This window comes from Bacillus rossius, chromosome 8 (genome assembly GCF_032445375.1).
Source record: "Bacillus rossius redtenbacheri isolate Brsri chromosome 8, Brsri_v3, whole genome shotgun sequence".
Taxonomy (NCBI): Eukaryota; Metazoa; Arthropoda; class Insecta; order Phasmatodea; family Bacillidae; genus Bacillus; species Bacillus rossius.
The window spans coordinates 69,130,038-69,147,524 of record NC_086336.1 but is presented as its reverse complement, the minus strand read 5'-3'; the positions used below and the strand labels follow the sequence as shown (position 1 = coordinate 69,147,524).

The following is a 17,487-nucleotide window of genomic DNA, read 5'->3' as shown; positions in this document are numbered from 1 at the left end:
AAAATAGATTTGCTAATGTACTAACAAATAATAATTATTATTATGTACACCCACGTTATTCATTACGTGCTAAGTCATACTACTCTTTGAGCCCAGCTCATGTTGCGACGGTAGAACGACTCGAGGATACACGAGTGCTATTGGTCCAGTAGTCACTGCGCGAGCTTGATCGTGGGACCGCCTCCGCCTTAAGGGCGCCGCCTAATTGGAGAGCGCAGAGACGTGCAGAGCCTTGGAAATCCGGCTTTTATTCGAAAACTATTCCACGTATTGTTTTGCGGTTTGGCTACGAAAAGCATTTAAGGAACAGCTTACAGGCCTATAATAGTGAGACGTTCTATTTTCCCTTACTAATAGGTAAGTTTTGACTGTGAAAATGGCTAAAACGGCACTTTTTGCGGCGAGATTTAGGTAAGAAGATTCATTTTCCCGGGCTTCGGAAAATTATAGACCCGTAGAATGCACCTTTGTCTTGCGTCGCGTGATAAAAAAATATAGTTTCGTAGATGAAAATCGATGGTTCTACGATGCAGTTCTAAAGCACTGCATGCCAGTAAGACACTCCAGTGAAGTGGCGCCACCACGCGCTCCGCTCGGCCGCTATCAGTCCGGGAGGGGAAGTAGCCTTGAGCGGCGGGAAGGTGGGTATGCGGGGGGAAAAGATCCGGCTGGTAGGGGGAGTGCCCAGCTGCTGCGTGTCGCTAACCTGAGTCTAGGGCAGTAGCTGTCTTTGACAGACGCACAGTGCGAGGTGCGAGATAATAGTTCGTACATCCATCATCCTGCGTGCGTGCTCTGATACTTGTGAATGTGTGTGGGTGAATTGACTCGCGTCAAGTGCCAGTAGAACGTTTAGCCTTTATACCCATTTAGAAAGGTTTGATTTACAAAGGTATGGAATCTGCGAGAAAGCAAGTTTTGAATGAAGACAAAAGAAGAGGTAAAAAACGTCACTTGCGTCTGAATGCAGTTCGAAAGAAAAGGAAATGGAACAAAGGGAAAGTTTTACGTTTAGTTGACGGCAGGTAAGTGTGTTGTACATTTATTAAGAAACATGTAAGCCTTCACTTTCAGTTGAAAAGGTTATATAGCATAATTTTTTATATTCCTTTACTATCCATTTAAGCTGTATTAAATTTAAATGTTCTTTCTTTCACAGGCTGCGTTACGTGAAAAACCATGAAACAAGGTTTTCCAACTATACTTCACATGAGTCTTTCAGTACATCCAAACACGCGGGGAATATAGAAAATGCTGTTGAAAGGAAAACCCAGACAGACAGTGAGACTTGCTACATAACGTTGTCTCCAGCAAGGTTTGAATAATAGTTTTTTTCAACAATTACTTAAGAATAATTAAAGGGCAAAATGCCGAAAGAAGGTGTCTCTCTTACTTTTCTAGCACGGATAAAACGTCTATAACGCATGAATACCTGTATATGAATATTACGTAGGCCTATACACATACATAAAATAGTCCACTACATTACTGCATAGTTTTATAGCATGCTTTCCCGTATGAGATTCATGAAACGTTTCCTTAAATGTTTCCAAATACTTCTGCACTGAATGAAAATTAATAAAAAAGTAATATGCCTGTTCTTGACACATTTCTCTTAAATGTCGTGTGTGTATGTATTTATAATAGCTTACATAAATACGTTCCATCATTTTATGACTGAGAACTGAAAATTAATTGACTCTACATCGGAATCAGTGAATATTCGTTATTACTTACGATTTTTCACAGATTCAATTTGATGAAACATCTCAATCAGTAAACTGTAGAAAACTACATATTAACTTTGTTAAACCAATAATTGAAATAGTGAAACATATTAATTCGCAAATTTAATTTGTAAGATTTCGCGCTCAATTTATGAGGCGGTATTTTTTCATAATATAATATTAGTGTTTTCAGTCCACATACTTTTAAATTCAACCTAAATATTATGTCTAACTCAACTACTATCATAAGAAATGGTAGCGTAGTGGTCAGGTCATCGGCTTTCGGCTGCAGACAACACGGATCAAAACATTCTTCTGATAAACTCGTTAGCAAATTGTAAAGTAGGTAACAGTATTCTACAAACATAGGAATATGGAAGAAATAAAAGAATATAATCTTTCATTTTTTATTTAAATTACTTATGATTAAAATTTAGATCTTTATTAACACTTATAAATAGTACTTCAGTTGCGTAGTTACATTTTATGTTAAAAGAAAGTTGAAGGGTTATACCTAGTAACAATTGTATATAACTTATGTGAGCGTTTTCAAAATATTATTTGTTTATAGCTTTTTACTGTTACCATCGCTGAGCGGTTGGAAGTGTTGTTGTTTGCTGTATTCAAATACTGTTTAACATATCTTCCATTACGCCTACAGTTAATAAATTATTTTGTTTTAACGGTTATATAATTAAAATATTCTGAGACGTGGTATTTTTGTTTTACACAGCAATGTTGTAATTTCACAATTGGAACATTGAGCCAAACTTTGCGACATAATTAATGAAATATATTATTAATTTTAGCCTACTAATTATGTCAACAATAATAGTTGTTTACAATTTTAATAGCGTATTTGATTATTATTTCAAGGAAAATCATATCTTTAATTTTGTTTTGTTTTAGGTGTTCCACCTCTCCCGGCGATACTGCTTCACATGATCAAGTAGACATCGATGGAGCAGGTTGTTCGTTTTGGACAAACGAAATATTGGCGACACCGCAGAAAGTCACAACTACTGATTATCCTACAGAAGAATATGATGTTACTGGAATATTTTCAGACACGGAACAAGAGTCAAAATCGGTCACAAGTGACTACGCTCAGCTTCTTGAAGGCGTGGAGAAACTTTCGTCACCAGCATCTTCACCCGAACAAACCTCTCCTAAAAAAACTTTCAGCTCTGAATCATCAACCTTTCCGATACAAGGCCGTCGACTGTTTGATGTTGACTTTCTATTCAAAGAAATGTCGCGCATCAGCCAACATAACAAAATGTTTCAGTGTTCGTTTGAAAATATGCGATTAATAAAAGAACATAAAAATGGAATGATAAGTAAATTTGATTTCAAGTGTAATATGTGTGGTACTGTTGAATCTATTTTCTCGGAGGACCCCCAAACAAATAAAGTCAACTGTAACATGGCATGGGTGAACAGTATGTTGTTAACGGGCCAAAGTTTTACACAGTTACAAGACATAACTTCAACTTTGGAAATGCCTTGCATGGCCAAGGAGACTTTCAACAAATGTCAAAAATCCCTATCTTCTGTTATACACGATGTCGCATGTCAAAGTATGGAAGCCGCTGGCAAAGAAGAAGCAAGATTGGCAGTAGAAAATGGCAGTGTGGATGTCGACGGAGTTCCTCTCATAGCAGTTGTCACTGATGGAGCTTGGTGTAAACGATCGTATGGAAACAAATATGATGCTCTTTCTGGGGTGGTAAGTTTGTGTATTACGTAATCTTATTGCGTGTTGAATAATAATTTGTAGGCAATCTGTGTTATATCAGTAATTATGTATTATTAGTAACTAAAATAAGTTCATGACAGTGTGAACAACACGTAATAGTTATTTTGTTAATATTTCCTTCTTTTGTAGATAAATGCGACAATTTAAATTCTTTATAAGTGCAAACATTGTATAGTTATTTTGTGATAGACCTGTTTGCTAGTATGAAAGTCTTTTAGGCCTACCGGCATAGAGCCATATACTTAGAGCCTATTGACATAATGCCAGACATTCGAAATAATGTAATTATCCTGATTATACAATGTTCGTTACCTTACATTAAGTTTTACAGCGAACAGATTAAATATGCTTGTTTTTTTTTCTTATAGGCTTGCATAGTAGGAAAAGAAACAAAAAAAGTTATCTTCGCAAGCACTAGGAATCGATACTGCTGCATATGTTCACGAGCAAACAGTAAAAATGAGACGCCAAAGGACCACGTCTGTTTCAAAAATTGGAACAAGTCTTCAAATGCCATGGAATCTGACATCATAGTGGAAGGTTTCAAATGCAGTGTTTCCATGCATAACCTGAAATATCATCAGCTGATTGGTGAGTCACAAGGTGATCAGTTAATTTCAGATGTTATTAATTATTATGTATTTGTGTCGATCGTATATTTTCGAAATAATTTCAATGCCGTGTGGTATTTAATGTTTTTATTTCCGACGTCGCACGTTTCATATGTTTTCATACAATGCTGCATATTGTAACGAACTGAAATGTAGCGCTTTTGTAACAGCTACTTCCTAAATATACAGAAAGGTATTAGCTCTACAATGTTTATAAATGTAACCTCGCGAAGAGTAGGTACTAAATATTGTGAACTATATGAAAATAGTTAGCCTCAGAGCAGTAACCGAGCGCTCTGATATGCCTACAAGAAGAACGTGCATATGTGGCCATTTCGAGTTAAAAATGATTTGGTAGTTTTCTGTAGGTATTTTTCAGTGAGCCATTGTATGTAAGTAGTTGTGTTAATTAAAGAAATGTTGTCTTGCACTTGTATTTCATACCCCAAAAATAGCATAGCCATACAATTCAGAGCCTACCACTATGTTAATATATGTACTTCTTTGAGGGCTTAACTGCAGATTTATGTCTTGGTATGGTTCTTAGGAATATTTTTTAAAGGGTATGCAAGGTATAAAGTTTTCCATTTAGCCGAAAAAAGGACCCAAAAATATTGTAAAGTATGCGGCCTTAGTTTTAATATTTGTGAGAAATAGAGTATTGAAGTCTTATCTTGTTTAAGGCCATGTTACAGCGTTTAACGGCCCTTCAAAAACAATAATTTTTAATCAATGTTTTGTCTATACAGAAAAATCACCCAGTTTTAACAATACCACCTTAAACGTTTTATTAAAGTATTGTCATACCAATAAACATAACAGTTTTTTTCCAATATTTCTAAATAAGTTAACGCCAATTTTTTGCCCGAAAATGAGATAAAGAATGACAAAATAATGTATGCGGCCGAATTATACGTGGTAGATTTAAATAGCTTCTAAGGATTTGTTCACAGTTTCATTTCACGGAGTCATGAATTTTCTCAATTCATTACATTGGAAACTAACTGATAAATTTAACTCATTTTCGAAACGCTGCAACATGGCCTTGTATTTTTTTTCGTATATAAATAAATACCTATACATTTATCACATTAGTACGTAGCGTGTTGTAAACATTTTCAGGAGATGGCGATAGCAGCATTATGACCCAGTTGGTGAAGGCTCAGCCATATGGTCCAAATTTTACAATCACCAAAATTGAATGTACTAACCACATACTGCGAAATTACCTTCGAAGGATACGTTGTATTGCTCAAAAGACGAAAAACGAAATTGGTTCCGTTTCTCCTGTTCTACGAAAGGCTGTATCTGACAAACAACTCCGCCTTCGAGCTGCAGTCACCGGAGCTGTGCAGCATAGGCGTGCTCAAAAAGAGTTTCCAATTCACAGAAAAATTGAGGAGTTAAAACTTGACATTTACAATGGTCCATTTCACGTATTTGGTGACCACTCAGGATGCGCAATTAGAGGTTATTTCTGTAGCGGATTGAAAGAAAACGAGGAAAACCTTGTACCGCCTCTTCAAGAGGCAGGTATATGGTCAGAAATAATAGCAGCTCGAAACATTGTTGCACATCATGCTGTAAGCCTTTTACATAATGTCAATACTAATACAGCAGAGTCTTTCAATAATGTGGTTTGCAAGCATGTTTCAAGTAAACGAGTAAACTTTTGTTTGAGTGGTGGCTACCAAACAAGAAGCGAGCTCTCTGTAATTTCTTTTAATTCAGGTCCTCAAACACAGTCCTTTATCCATAAAGGTTTAACAAACAGTAGTCCTGGAAACATCACTAAAGCTCACATACAGCGCAAGGAACGTTCATCAGAGAAAAGAAAGCTCAGGAGGCTGACAAACCCACAAACATTTAAGCGCAGAAAGTTGTATGTGACAGGTCCTGACAAGGATTATGGCTGTGTAGAACAACGCATACCTGACATGGAACCAGACGAATATGCAAGACAGACACAGGAATTTCTCGCTAGTCTTTGTAAAACGGATGAAGAACGAGAAAATCTACAAATCGCTACCAAAGGGCAAAATGATTCTGTTCTCTGGAAATCAGAAAGAATCAAGCGACTGACAGCATCAAATTTCGGTAGAATCTGTAACATGAAGAAATCCACTAAGCGAGCAAAATCCGTTGTCAATATATTGTACAGTAGGTTTTCAGGGACGGAGGCCACAAGGTATGGATTGGAAAATGAGCATAGCGCCATTCAGGATTTTGAAGTGAACTTTGGTAAGAAGGTGGCTCGCTGTGGCTTATTCGTCGATAAGGAACACCCATGGCTGGCAGCAACACCTGACGGTCTTGTTGGAGATGATGGTATCCTTGAAGTAAAATGTCCTGCCGTAGCTGCCAGAATGTCTCCACAAGAAGCAGTGGAACAGAAAAAAGTAACATTTTGTAACATTGTGGATGGTAAAATGTTTCTGAAGAAAGGACATGCTTACATGTACCAAGTGCAGGGACAACTGCATATTACCAATCGTAAGTACTGTTATTTCGTCCTTTGGACACCACGTGGCTTACTAGTGCAACAAATTGAAAGAGAGAACAGTTTCTGGAAAGAAAAAATGATCAACAAACTGACACAGTTTTACATGACGTGCCTTCTACCGGAAATAATAGATCCACGTTATCCTAGGAATATGGAAATCAGGGAACCTGATAATACACTGTAAACAATTGATGGACAATAGCCTTACATGTAAGCCAAAATTACCACAAACAGTACAGGTAAATTCCCATTTTTAAAGAAGGATATTAACAACAAAAATGATTTCATAAAGATTACAGTTAGGCCTATAGATTTTTGTTTTCTAGTCCAATAAACAATTGAAACATAGAAAATTGGCGTACTAGTTTGACGAAAGATGTTTGAAATGATACAGTTATACAGACAAGTGCCCAGTTGCCAGTTTCCGTGCCAACAGAAAAAAAAACCTTATGTTTGTGTATGCTGTGAAATACTTAAATCAATATAATGTAACAGTGTAATTGGCATGCAGTGTCTTATAACTTTGCACTTAGATTATATTATTATGGGCCGTATCTCATTGTGAATCGTTTTAAAAGATATACGTAAAATGTTTGTTTCACTCTACATGTTATATTGTGCGCTGATAGTTTACTACTAGTATCGAGCAGCTGTTTATTTTTATTTTTGGTTTTGATGTATTAACATTAGTTTCATTATTTGTATTTGCACCGTATTATTTATCAAGAGTGTTCGAAACGAAATAATTTGTTATACTGAATCTGAAATAGTTGTATGAATATATTTATTTTTGTATGTTTAAATATGTAAGGTGGAATATTTTTTTGTGTAAACAATTAGTATGTATGTTCAGAGCTATTGTATTGTAGCTATTGTCTCAACAGTTTCAAAACATTAAGCCAGTTTTTTACCATTTACTTAAGCTGATTCATGGTGACAACTGTCTTATTTTGTGGTACAAATTACATAGATGTATAACCTGTAGTAAGAATGAACATAACAATTCTCATAGATATAAAATGTAAATAAAATTGAATGAGCATTAGGTGTTGTGTGAATAATATATTTTGTTATGAATGTTGTAATTTACAAGAAAGATATTTATATACATATGTTGTAAAATATACACATATCCATACACACTTTGCAGCAAGTGATTTCATTACATACCCTTCCATTTTATTTTGGCATTTTGTATACACTGCCAAAGGAAAAGTTTAATTACGATTTACTACCAATCTGTACAAAGTGCCTACAAGAGGTTTACATTTGTGGATACATGTGCCTCTGTAGTACATTATTATTGTAATAGTGAACGAATATTAAATTCACACATCTGGTACTTTAAAATTAAGTAGGAATATGAAGAAAACATACATTATAGTATTTGTTACATTAAGAAGGATCACAAACACACATGGTATTACCCATATTAAAATAAGAATAATATATAAATACATTAAGATTAGAAACATTACAGAGTTTACATTACTTAAGACCGACGACAATAAATAGGGATGTAGTACGTTGAGTAACATTGTCATATATTACATGACAAATTAATCCTTTAGTACACTCACTAGGTCATTGAATAATCTAAGACAATCATAAGAATAAACTCAGGCAATATAGAAAGGCCTATACGAGTACACAAACGAATAAACATTAGACTACTAGTTAACTTACAGTAGAACAAAAACTAAACATGTCTTAATTTTTTATAAAATATTTCATAAGTTTATTTATGACCCGCAGTGAAATTTACAGTTTTTTTTGTCCTGAAATAAAATTGCATTCGCTATGTTCTTTCTAGACATTGTTTTCCGCACTATCTCTTAAAAATTGTGAGCTGTAGCGCTAAGCAGCACACAGGCTGACGAACATATAAGAATAAATTTAGCCAATCAGTGTACGCTAATGCGTAGCAAGTTTAATAGTTCAGTCGGTAATAATCTAAATTATTTGTTATTAAATGCAATAGAAACAAAACGATCTCATTTGATAGCAAATGTAGATAGTTGTTTTAAAGTACCACAAATTTGAAACACCATTTGTTAATTCACAGCCAACCATATAAGGAGTGAGGCAATCATCGTTTACGTAACATATGAGAGGCTAATATTGATAATGGTGTAAGTCACTTATATTCCGAAGCACTAGTGTTACATTAAATATGTTTCATACGAAAGCCCCTCTAAATTATTTAATATTTATTAACTTTCTCACAATAATTCAAGCACTTAGTTGGTTCTGTCTTTTAAATATCGTAACAAATAATTGTTTTGTTAAAAATTGGTAATGTGCCTTATTCCACTATCATTCTAAGCCTTTCATATCATTGCATGCAGTTACGGCATTCATAATAAAAGGCCACTTATATTTTCCGAGTTTGAATAGGAAAATATATCTTTATTCGTTAACCATTTTTACTAAAGCCTGTTCTACAGTGACACGGAACCGTAAGCAACGGAAACGCATAACGGAAACTCAAACGCAATCGCAAGAGTTGTGTTGCCAATCTCATGCCGAAGCGTTTCCGTGTCCGCTTGCGTCCACTGTTGCAAGTATATTAAAATATTCGTTTTTGTGCGTTCACTGTAGAACGGACCTAATGATTTATAAGAACGGCTGAAAACAATAGCGTCCGAAATGAAATATGCTAGATGTATTTTACAGCAGAACAATAAACGGCGATTGTTTCATCAGCTGCAAAATATTGCATACAAACACAACTTTAAAAGCAACAGAGCATTCGTTTAATGGGTAATAATAATTATATTATAGTTTCTTCATTCCAAAAGAAAGTATCATGGCATAAAAATATCTTTCACAATTCTCTGAAGTGTAATCTGGCCTTAGTTCAGCGCGGAAATCCTAAACAATGACATTCCGCCGCATGCGCCAGCCAAGTGTCTCGAGGTGCCGGCTCGGTGCCGGGAAGCGGACACCACGTTCACTATCTGCCTCGCGCCCTTTCCCCTGCCCGCGCACTCTCCCACCCAGGTGTCTGCTCGGCGGTCGGGTGGGGGAAGACACCATCCCGCCTTTCGAGGGGCGGAAAGCCACGGCGAGTAGTTCCAGCGTCTGCCGCGATTCCTGCACGAAGATGAGCCCGTCCAAGCGCGCGAAGTGATTTTCCCACGGACATAGGCGGCGCCCTTAAGGGCGAGTGTCCCGTCTCAGGTCATTACTGAACTCTCACTAGATTATATATATATTTCGCATTCGTTTCGCATAATGATCTGGCAAAGTCGCATATTCAACGTGTTTATGCAGTATGGATAAGGAAACTGAAATAAAATATAAAACTGGAACTTTTTAGTTTAAAGTCAATTTTACTGGTAACTATGTGATGTATTTTAATTTAATTCAGTAAAAAATTAATTCATTCTAGCTAGCGTTTTTAAATTCCTCAGAAATTTTTATGATTTTCAAATGTTAAATAAAATTAAATACATTTTTCTTAATGAAATTTGAAACATACCACTCAGGAGCCACTAGCGATGCCATTAAACCCGAAATTGTTCAGTTTTTTATTCCATACTGCACAAAAATGTTAAACATTAAACTTTGCCAGCTAATTATTAAAAATAATTGCACTATATATATATATATATATATATATATATATAAAAAAATTTTGTTGTAAATCGGCCACTTACAAAGTCTACAAGTGTGGCCATGTTAGAAGTTAAAAATAAATTAACGACCTTGAACGGGACATACACCCTTAACCAGCATCGAGTCGAAAATGGCGGAACAGTGGCGCGGCAATTTGCACCGTCCCAGGCCGGCCAATCACAGACTCTCCCTGCTACAGAGGGCGGAGCGCTCCAGGCGGAGGGCGGGTAACAGCACAGAGGCCGGATATCTGCAGTTTCGCACGCCTCTTCGGGCCGGGATGTGCCCTGTCTTGCGATCCATCGCGACGCGAATGATTTTTAGCGACAGGCTCATCGTCAGGGGCCAGGCACTTTCCGCGAGAAAAAAAAATTCTGAACGCCCATTAAGACTGCGATACGATATGCCCGCGCCAACTGACGTCCGTCCGCAAGAGAAGCCGTTGCCCCATTTGACCGACCATTCACGACGCCTTTGCTTCCGCGCTGAATTATTGTGATTGCTGTGACGTGCACCTCAAAGAAACTCAACCAGTCAAAGTTAAAACTATCATGTCTTACAATTCACGAATATAAACACCTAATTTTCTATTTCATAACAAGGTAGAAAGATCGCAATTATTGATAAACGCACAAGTCAAAACCATCAATACATAGAAAATCACAACTTGAGACCGTCATAACTTAGAAATTATAGAGACCTGTAAAATTCGCGGATTCATTTTGCGATAGGATAGAGTCCAAATACTTTTGACATTATTTTGCTTCAGTGATTGGGCCACAGTTTATCTGAAGTACTCTGGGCCAATGAAAAATCTTTAACAGAAGAATTAGCGAATCACGATCATTCCAGTCAACAGGTGTTACGAGTCGGTAACCAATCAGCAGATGTAATTTGCACGAGTGCGTAGAGGATCATGGAGTCTATCCTTTAGGGATTTGAAATCGCGAATTTTACAGGTCTCTAGAAATTACGCAACTTAAAAGTTGTGAAAACTCGAAAACCAGTAATCATGAATTACGTTGTATAACTCTCGTGAGTTAGAAACAGACAACTTATAAATGACATAGGTAGGGCCATGCGTGTTAAAACTTTGTAGAATTGTCTGTGTTTCTGTCTTTGTTGGCTGGGTTCATCCCAGGCGCATGTCTACCGTCAGCTCACCAATCACAGCCAGCCAGCGCGGAAGCAAACGCGTCCTGAATGGCCCGGCCAAACAGGGCGACGGCTTCTCTTGCAGACGGCCGCCAATTACAAGGAGACAATCACTAGGGCGGGCATACCTTATTGCAGTCTAACGAACAATAAGATTTTTTTTTCACGCTAAAAAATACATTTCTCTACACGTTGGTTACGTGAAATGTTTGACTTAGAAACATGTGTATGACGCAGAACGAGCACTAAAATTAGTTTAAAGATATTTGTTATTGAACTTTGATAATTATCATATTTGTAACTAAGTATATTTGCTCAATTTTCAAATATATTTTAAACAATTAATTTAATTAAATACCCGCCTCAAATGTTAAATGTTGATAAAATGACTTACATCATTATATCATTAATATTTTATTCCATGTAAGGTAGAAATATGATTTCTAAATTTGATAATAAGGTGATAAATTTTATGATCTTACCGTTTCCTTCCTGTAAAACTTAATAGTTTTTTTTTGTCACTTATGATAGCTGTCACTGAACTCTTGTAGACATTCGATATGTCTTACGATTGGGAAAATAAAATATGACTACAAACTTCCAGTTCATTTGATAACTCTTTTTTTACTAAACGGAAGGTCGAAAAATAAAATAACTCCTCATTTATACATTACAGAAATTATTAGTATTATTCTTTTTATTGCTAGCTAGAGACCGGAAAAATTCTCGGGTTCAATGACCTTCAGGATAGACTCCAATATCCTCTGCACACTCGGGCAAATGCCAACTGTTCATTGGCTGCTTACTTGTGAGTCATCTCGACTGGGTGGCCTGTGATTCGACACTTCTATGAGTGAGGGTCTCTAATTGGCCCTCAGTCCTCCAGATTAACAGTGAACCAAAGGCAGAAGCAGCACTTAGGTAAAATTATTTGAATTTTAGCAATACACGAAACGAATCCGCGAATTTTTCAGGTCTCTATTGCTAGCCCTCAACTTAAAAAAAACCGCTGCTCAGGAACACCCGCTACGGAACGACACGCGAGAGTAGGAGGACCACAAGTTGAAGAACCACAAACCACACTGCGACCACACTTGTGCGTGAGTGCGTGAGTGTGCGTGTTGCCAGGCGCTGTCAGCACGTCCTCGACGCCGAGGGCTTCAGGGCTGCAGGGCTTCAGGGCTTCAGGGCTTCAGGGCGTGTCACGCGGCCAGTCATCAATCAATAGCGCGGCGCGCGTCCGGCCGTGTGCCTAGCGGCGGACGTCTGGCCTGTCCTGCGAGGGGCTGCTACCACCAGCACGCGTGCGTCTGGGGTGCTGTCACGACTTACAAACACACAAGATATTATCTTCTAGATTGTGCCTGTTCTAAGTATTGTGTTTCTAAGTTATAGTTCTAAGTTAAGTGGTTCGGCGTTACGTGTTTCTAGGTTATGACAGTTCTAAGTTAAGATAGTTCTAAGTTACGTCTTTCTAAGTTATGATCGCTATAACTTATGACAGTTCTAAGTCACGTGGATATTTTTTCGAGGTTTCTAAGTTATGACTGTTCTAAGTTACGTTTTTCTAAGTTATGATAGTTCTAACTTATGACAGTTCTAAGTTATGATCGTTCTAACTTATGACAGTTGTAAGTTACGTGGATATGTTTTTCGATGTTTCTAAGTTGTGTGTTTCTAAGTGGTTCCCTGTGCATCTGCGGCCAGACCGGCGTCTCTGTTGCGGTCCAGCTGTGGAGTCGTCTGTGGTGTCTCCCGCCGCCATGCCTCGAGGCCAGGGACTAGTGGATGACGGCCCGGCCCATTCCCAGGCACGAAATTTCCGGGATGTAAATTTCCTAAACCCGGGATGTTCGGGACTGACAAAAAAAAGAATAATTGGTATGAAAAAAACACCACAAATGAACATTTTACGAACTAAACGCAATCAATTTAGCTGTCACTGTCACTTTGACTTTCTTGTCCATCAGTCCGCCATCTTGTTTTAACAGCTGATTTTATTCGCGTCTGTGCCGGCAAACAAAGAAGTTATGAGTTGTTAGAATTGTAACGTTGTAAGTGAAAAGGTGTCTAAAAAACTGCGCTTTTCATCACATAAGTAGGATTATTAATTAGTTTTTTTTAGTTATTAGCATAAATTACCTCAAATAATTGTTCTGGACTAAATTTTGTAGTTTTTTTTTTTTACAAACTGTGAATAGTAAACGGACAATATTTTCTTGCAGTTTAGGGTTTATTTTTTGTTATAGTGTTACGTTCGATAAAGAGACAAAAATTATTCCTGTCTCATATTCCCAGTTAATACCTATGTTTGTCATTTTTTTTATCACTCACTTGAAAATAAATTACTTTAACTTTGATAACATGATAGGCCACTTTCACCTTTATAACTGCCTTCGTGATTTAACTAAAAAATTAAAAATAAAAATCCCAGAGCCACACTTACTACTAAATAAATATTACTACTATAATCTCCATAGATATGTGTATAAAATAGAAACTGGAAGTGTAATAATAAAGTAACTTATGAAATACAGCTACATAAGTGTAACGCGCCTTAGTTATTAAATTTAAATGTTTCTTATATTCAACGTTAGGCGCCTTACAAATAACGATTATTATAAAGTTTAGCTGTTAACAAAAAACGGGTGAAAATTATTCCTTTTTTTTTTTAACTCTAAGTTTGTGTCAATTGGAAATCTTTTGATGATATTTAGAATTTTGAAAAATGCCCTTTCGAAAATCTTTAATTTAATTTTTTTATTTGAAGTAAAAAATTTAATCAGAAATACCGTGTTGGTTTTGTCTTTGATGTACATAATATATGTTTGTAAGCCCGAAATGATTTTGGTAGATTTCATTTTTGTGTATTTACGCCCTGATGAATTTTAATATAATATACTTATTTAATGGTTATTTAATTTCTTACTGCTAACATTTTTGGTCTATAGCACAAATTCAATTTATTAATATAATTTCCATTGGCATCAAATTAAAATAAATTGATATTTAAATAAAAGATTAGTGCATATAAATAAGAGTGTTTGTTATATTCATAATTTTCCACAGGCACCTTAGGCACCTTACAACCTCCTAGTTACATATAATGCTTTGTTAGAAAAATTGAAATTGCTGATTTTTACTTCTGGAGCCAACGCTTCATTGGCTGCAGGTAGGGGCCAATCCAAGATGGGGGCCCCAGACCCTCCTTCCTCTTTCTGTGCCCGCCACTGGTTGCAGGTCTGTCGGCTAAGGCTCGTTCTCTCTCGATTTTTTCATTTTAACATGTGCCTAGTTGTTAATTTACTAATTTACCGTCGTTGCAAACATTTACATGTACGCTTAAAAAATGAGATGAATTTTCCGACGAGATAATTATTAATTGCTTGTTTTTTGTGTGACCTCTTTTAATGCAGTGTAATTGTTGGAACAACCCTTTTTAAAAATAATTTTGTAGTTTTTATTTTTAAGTTGTAATTTTAAACCTATTATATATACAATTTGAGGGGCCTACTTGAGAATTTTTTTTCTATGTTTTTTTAAAATTCTCGGGAAATAAGTTTTAATTCCTAAAATAAAAAAATATTAAAAAGCTACTAGAAACTAGTATAAAAATTTTTTTTATATTATATTATTTTAAGAAAGTACAACTTTGCCATAAACTTAGCACTGTACACACATGTAGACTTGTGGATTGGAGACTTGATAAACATTCATGTAACTGACAATGGGATACTTTACCGTATAGATTGTATATTACGACACACACACATATATAAATCAATCAGATAATTAAAAAGTGGAGGCATTTTTATGGACACTTCTAGTAGTATTGGGCTGATCAAGTCACTCATCCTAATACTTCCTCTCTATTCCTAAAAGCCTAACACTTATCTATCATACGATACGGCTCACTCAAAAAACTTATTCATAACAAGCGGGATCCGCAACTGTTAAGCCCTGATAACACTGATAACATCAATCAACAGAACAATAAAAGGTACTTGCTTTTTATCAGTCACTTCGAAATGCTTGGGAGGGTTATTTATAAACTGGCCAGTGAAGCCTGAGAACATCGGAATTGAAGTTGTTTTGGTGTGATATCAGGAGCTTATAAGATTCGGAGAGGCGACATTGTTGTGTAAATTTTATATTTGTGTTATGTAAACCTCTTCTCTGATCCTATCAGCCTGGTACTATCATATCGTACACTGATACAGTTTATAATTAAATAATCACGACGGACATTGATGACTAAATAAATAAAGTCGTTTCGGAACACATGGCAGCGTCATGCCATAACCTCAAATGCTCGGCCGGCCGTGTGTGACAGCGACATGAACTATGCTGTGAGGGAAGTCAATATGAAATTGCGACCCGTCACTTTGTTCGAATCATCGGAAACGACGTCGAGGCGCGAAGTGTGCGATTGTAAGATTAAGAGTGGCTCACGGTCCAGAAAAGGTAAAAAAAGGAAGCCGTAGCTTATTGCTTGGCTCTATTTTTTTAATAGTGCATATTCCGGGCGGAGAAGATGGTCACCCTTTCCACAGTCAGTCGGCCAACTGATACGTGTCGTGATGTCTGTATTCATTTGTTGGTTGTAACACTATGAAAATGTCTAAAGTAAAAATTACTCTGCCAGGTTAGATAGCGTCCTCGAAGCGCGAGCGTTCGGCGTGATGCGCACGTGTGAACTAGGCTCTTTGCCCGGCTCGCGTCAGCGGAGACGCCGGTGAGATCTAGCGGAAGCCGCCGGAACTAGCTCGGCGCTGCGGCGCCCGGAGGTGACGGCGGGTCGTGATGTGCGCGTGTGAACCAGGCTCTTCACCCGGCTCGCGTCAGCGGAGACGCCGCACAGTGGGGCCAAATCCGAATTCCCTGGCCAAAAGTCTTAAAATTATTTTTTTTTCGCGAATCCTGTAGTTATATAAGTATCCAGGGCATCAAGAATTGCACAAATTACTTCGTTATGACGAATAGTTTTTGCACAGTAATTGAGAGAAGACAAAAAACTCAACTTTCAAAAAAAAATTAGGTAAAAAAACGTCTTTTATTGATTGATGCACTCCTTTTGGTTCAACATTTTAGAGTTCTCAGAGGTACCAGCTTAATCTACGTTCTTTTCTGATTCTTAGGGTACATATTTCGTATCGGGAAAGCTACAACTACCTTGCAAATTAACGTATTTTAATAAAATAACGGTAAAATTTAAGTAAACCTAACTGTTCTTTGAGCTACAAAATTTCCCCCGATTTCCCCAACCAGATTTTTGTGTTTTTAGGTACCCTAATATGTACCCTATATAGCCCTTAAAATGGCATTTGCTCAAACTTGCTCGTTTGAAAGATACATAATTTTTAATTTGCCCGTGGAGTATATTCAGCTGCAGAAACTCAACTGGGCTGCGAGCGACGGTGACCGCCACGCGTGTTTTTTTTTGGTTCTCGTGTTTTGACTGGAAAGTTTCGGAGGTGGTAAACAAAGATGAATCATCGTTTTTTTATTATTCTTTGTTCACTCTTAGCTGAGTTCTGAAATAAACAAAGCCGACTGTAAACAAACATTGTGTGTGGCTGGGATCTCCACGCACAGTAGTCGTGCGTAAGAAATAGTCACTTGTTATGTACCGTTTATAAATATTTTTTACCCTGACTATTTGCAAACAATAATTGTTATAAATCATTACAACATATCACCATTAATCTGCAATTTATTTAAATCTGTTAAGCATGTATTTTCTTACAATTGTGTTAGCAGACGACATGTGTACACTTGATGCACGATTTACCAAGCACGCCTTGCGCTGCCTGGCGCTAGTTGTACTTCGGATTTTCGCGCGTACGGTTTTGTTTATTCATCTACTTGTTAGCTTCGATTTAATTTTTAATTTTTATGGTATTAATAAAATTTACAAAATTATTTTTGATGTGCGTGTCAAATACAAACCTAAGCAAACGATTTGCAATCACTGCCTTCAGCCTAATCACATCCGGTTTTTGTTCGTCAGTCTTATACTTTTCAATATTTCAAATCAATTTCCAAATGACCACTTCACATTTAAAGGTAAAAACTGCGAGCTTAAAATAGGTTTTATGGTATTTGAACTAA

At 36.8% G+C, this 17,487-nt stretch overlaps 1 protein-coding gene across 5 annotated transcripts; it reads left to right on the top strand.

Moving 5' to 3' along the window:
* The first annotated feature begins 221 nt into the window (after window positions 1-221).
* On the top strand, window positions 222-7,630 carry LOC134535224 (uncharacterized). Of its 5 annotated transcripts, XM_063374279.1 has the most exons (5): window positions 224-1,025; window positions 1,160-1,315; window positions 2,637-3,456; window positions 3,855-4,077; window positions 5,220-7,630. In XM_063374279.1, exons 1-5 carry the CDS (start codon window positions 895-897, stop codon window positions 6,782-6,784), a joined length of 2,895 nt encoding a protein of 964 aa, XP_063230349.1. In that variant the 5' UTR covers window positions 224-894; the 3' UTR covers window positions 6,785-7,630. The 5 variants fall into 5 exon arrangements, with proteins under 5 accessions (XP_063230352.1, XP_063230353.1, XP_063230349.1 ...); XM_063374282.1 differs by having other exon boundaries at window positions 222-1,025; window positions 3,855-7,630; XM_063374280.1 differs by lacking the exon at window positions 224-1,025 and having other exon boundaries at window positions 1,092-1,315.
* Window positions 7,631-17,487: the final 9,857 nt, after the last annotated feature.

What these genes read in the sequence shown, in the direction of transcription:
- LOC134535224 (XM_063374279.1), top strand. Translation starts at nt 895, where the DNA reads ATGGAATCTGCGAGAAAGCAAGTTTTGAATGAAGACAAAAGAAGAGGT. An exon ending in ATAACGTTGTCTCCAGCAAG is followed by an intron (nt 1,316 to 2,636) that starts GTTTGAATAATA and finishes GTTTTGTTTTAG; the next exon opens with GTGTTCCACCTCTCCCGGCG. An exon ending in GAAATATCATCAGCTGATTG is followed by an intron (nt 4,078 to 5,219) that starts GTGAGTCACAAG and finishes AAACATTTTCAG; the next exon opens with GAGATGGCGATAGCAGCATT.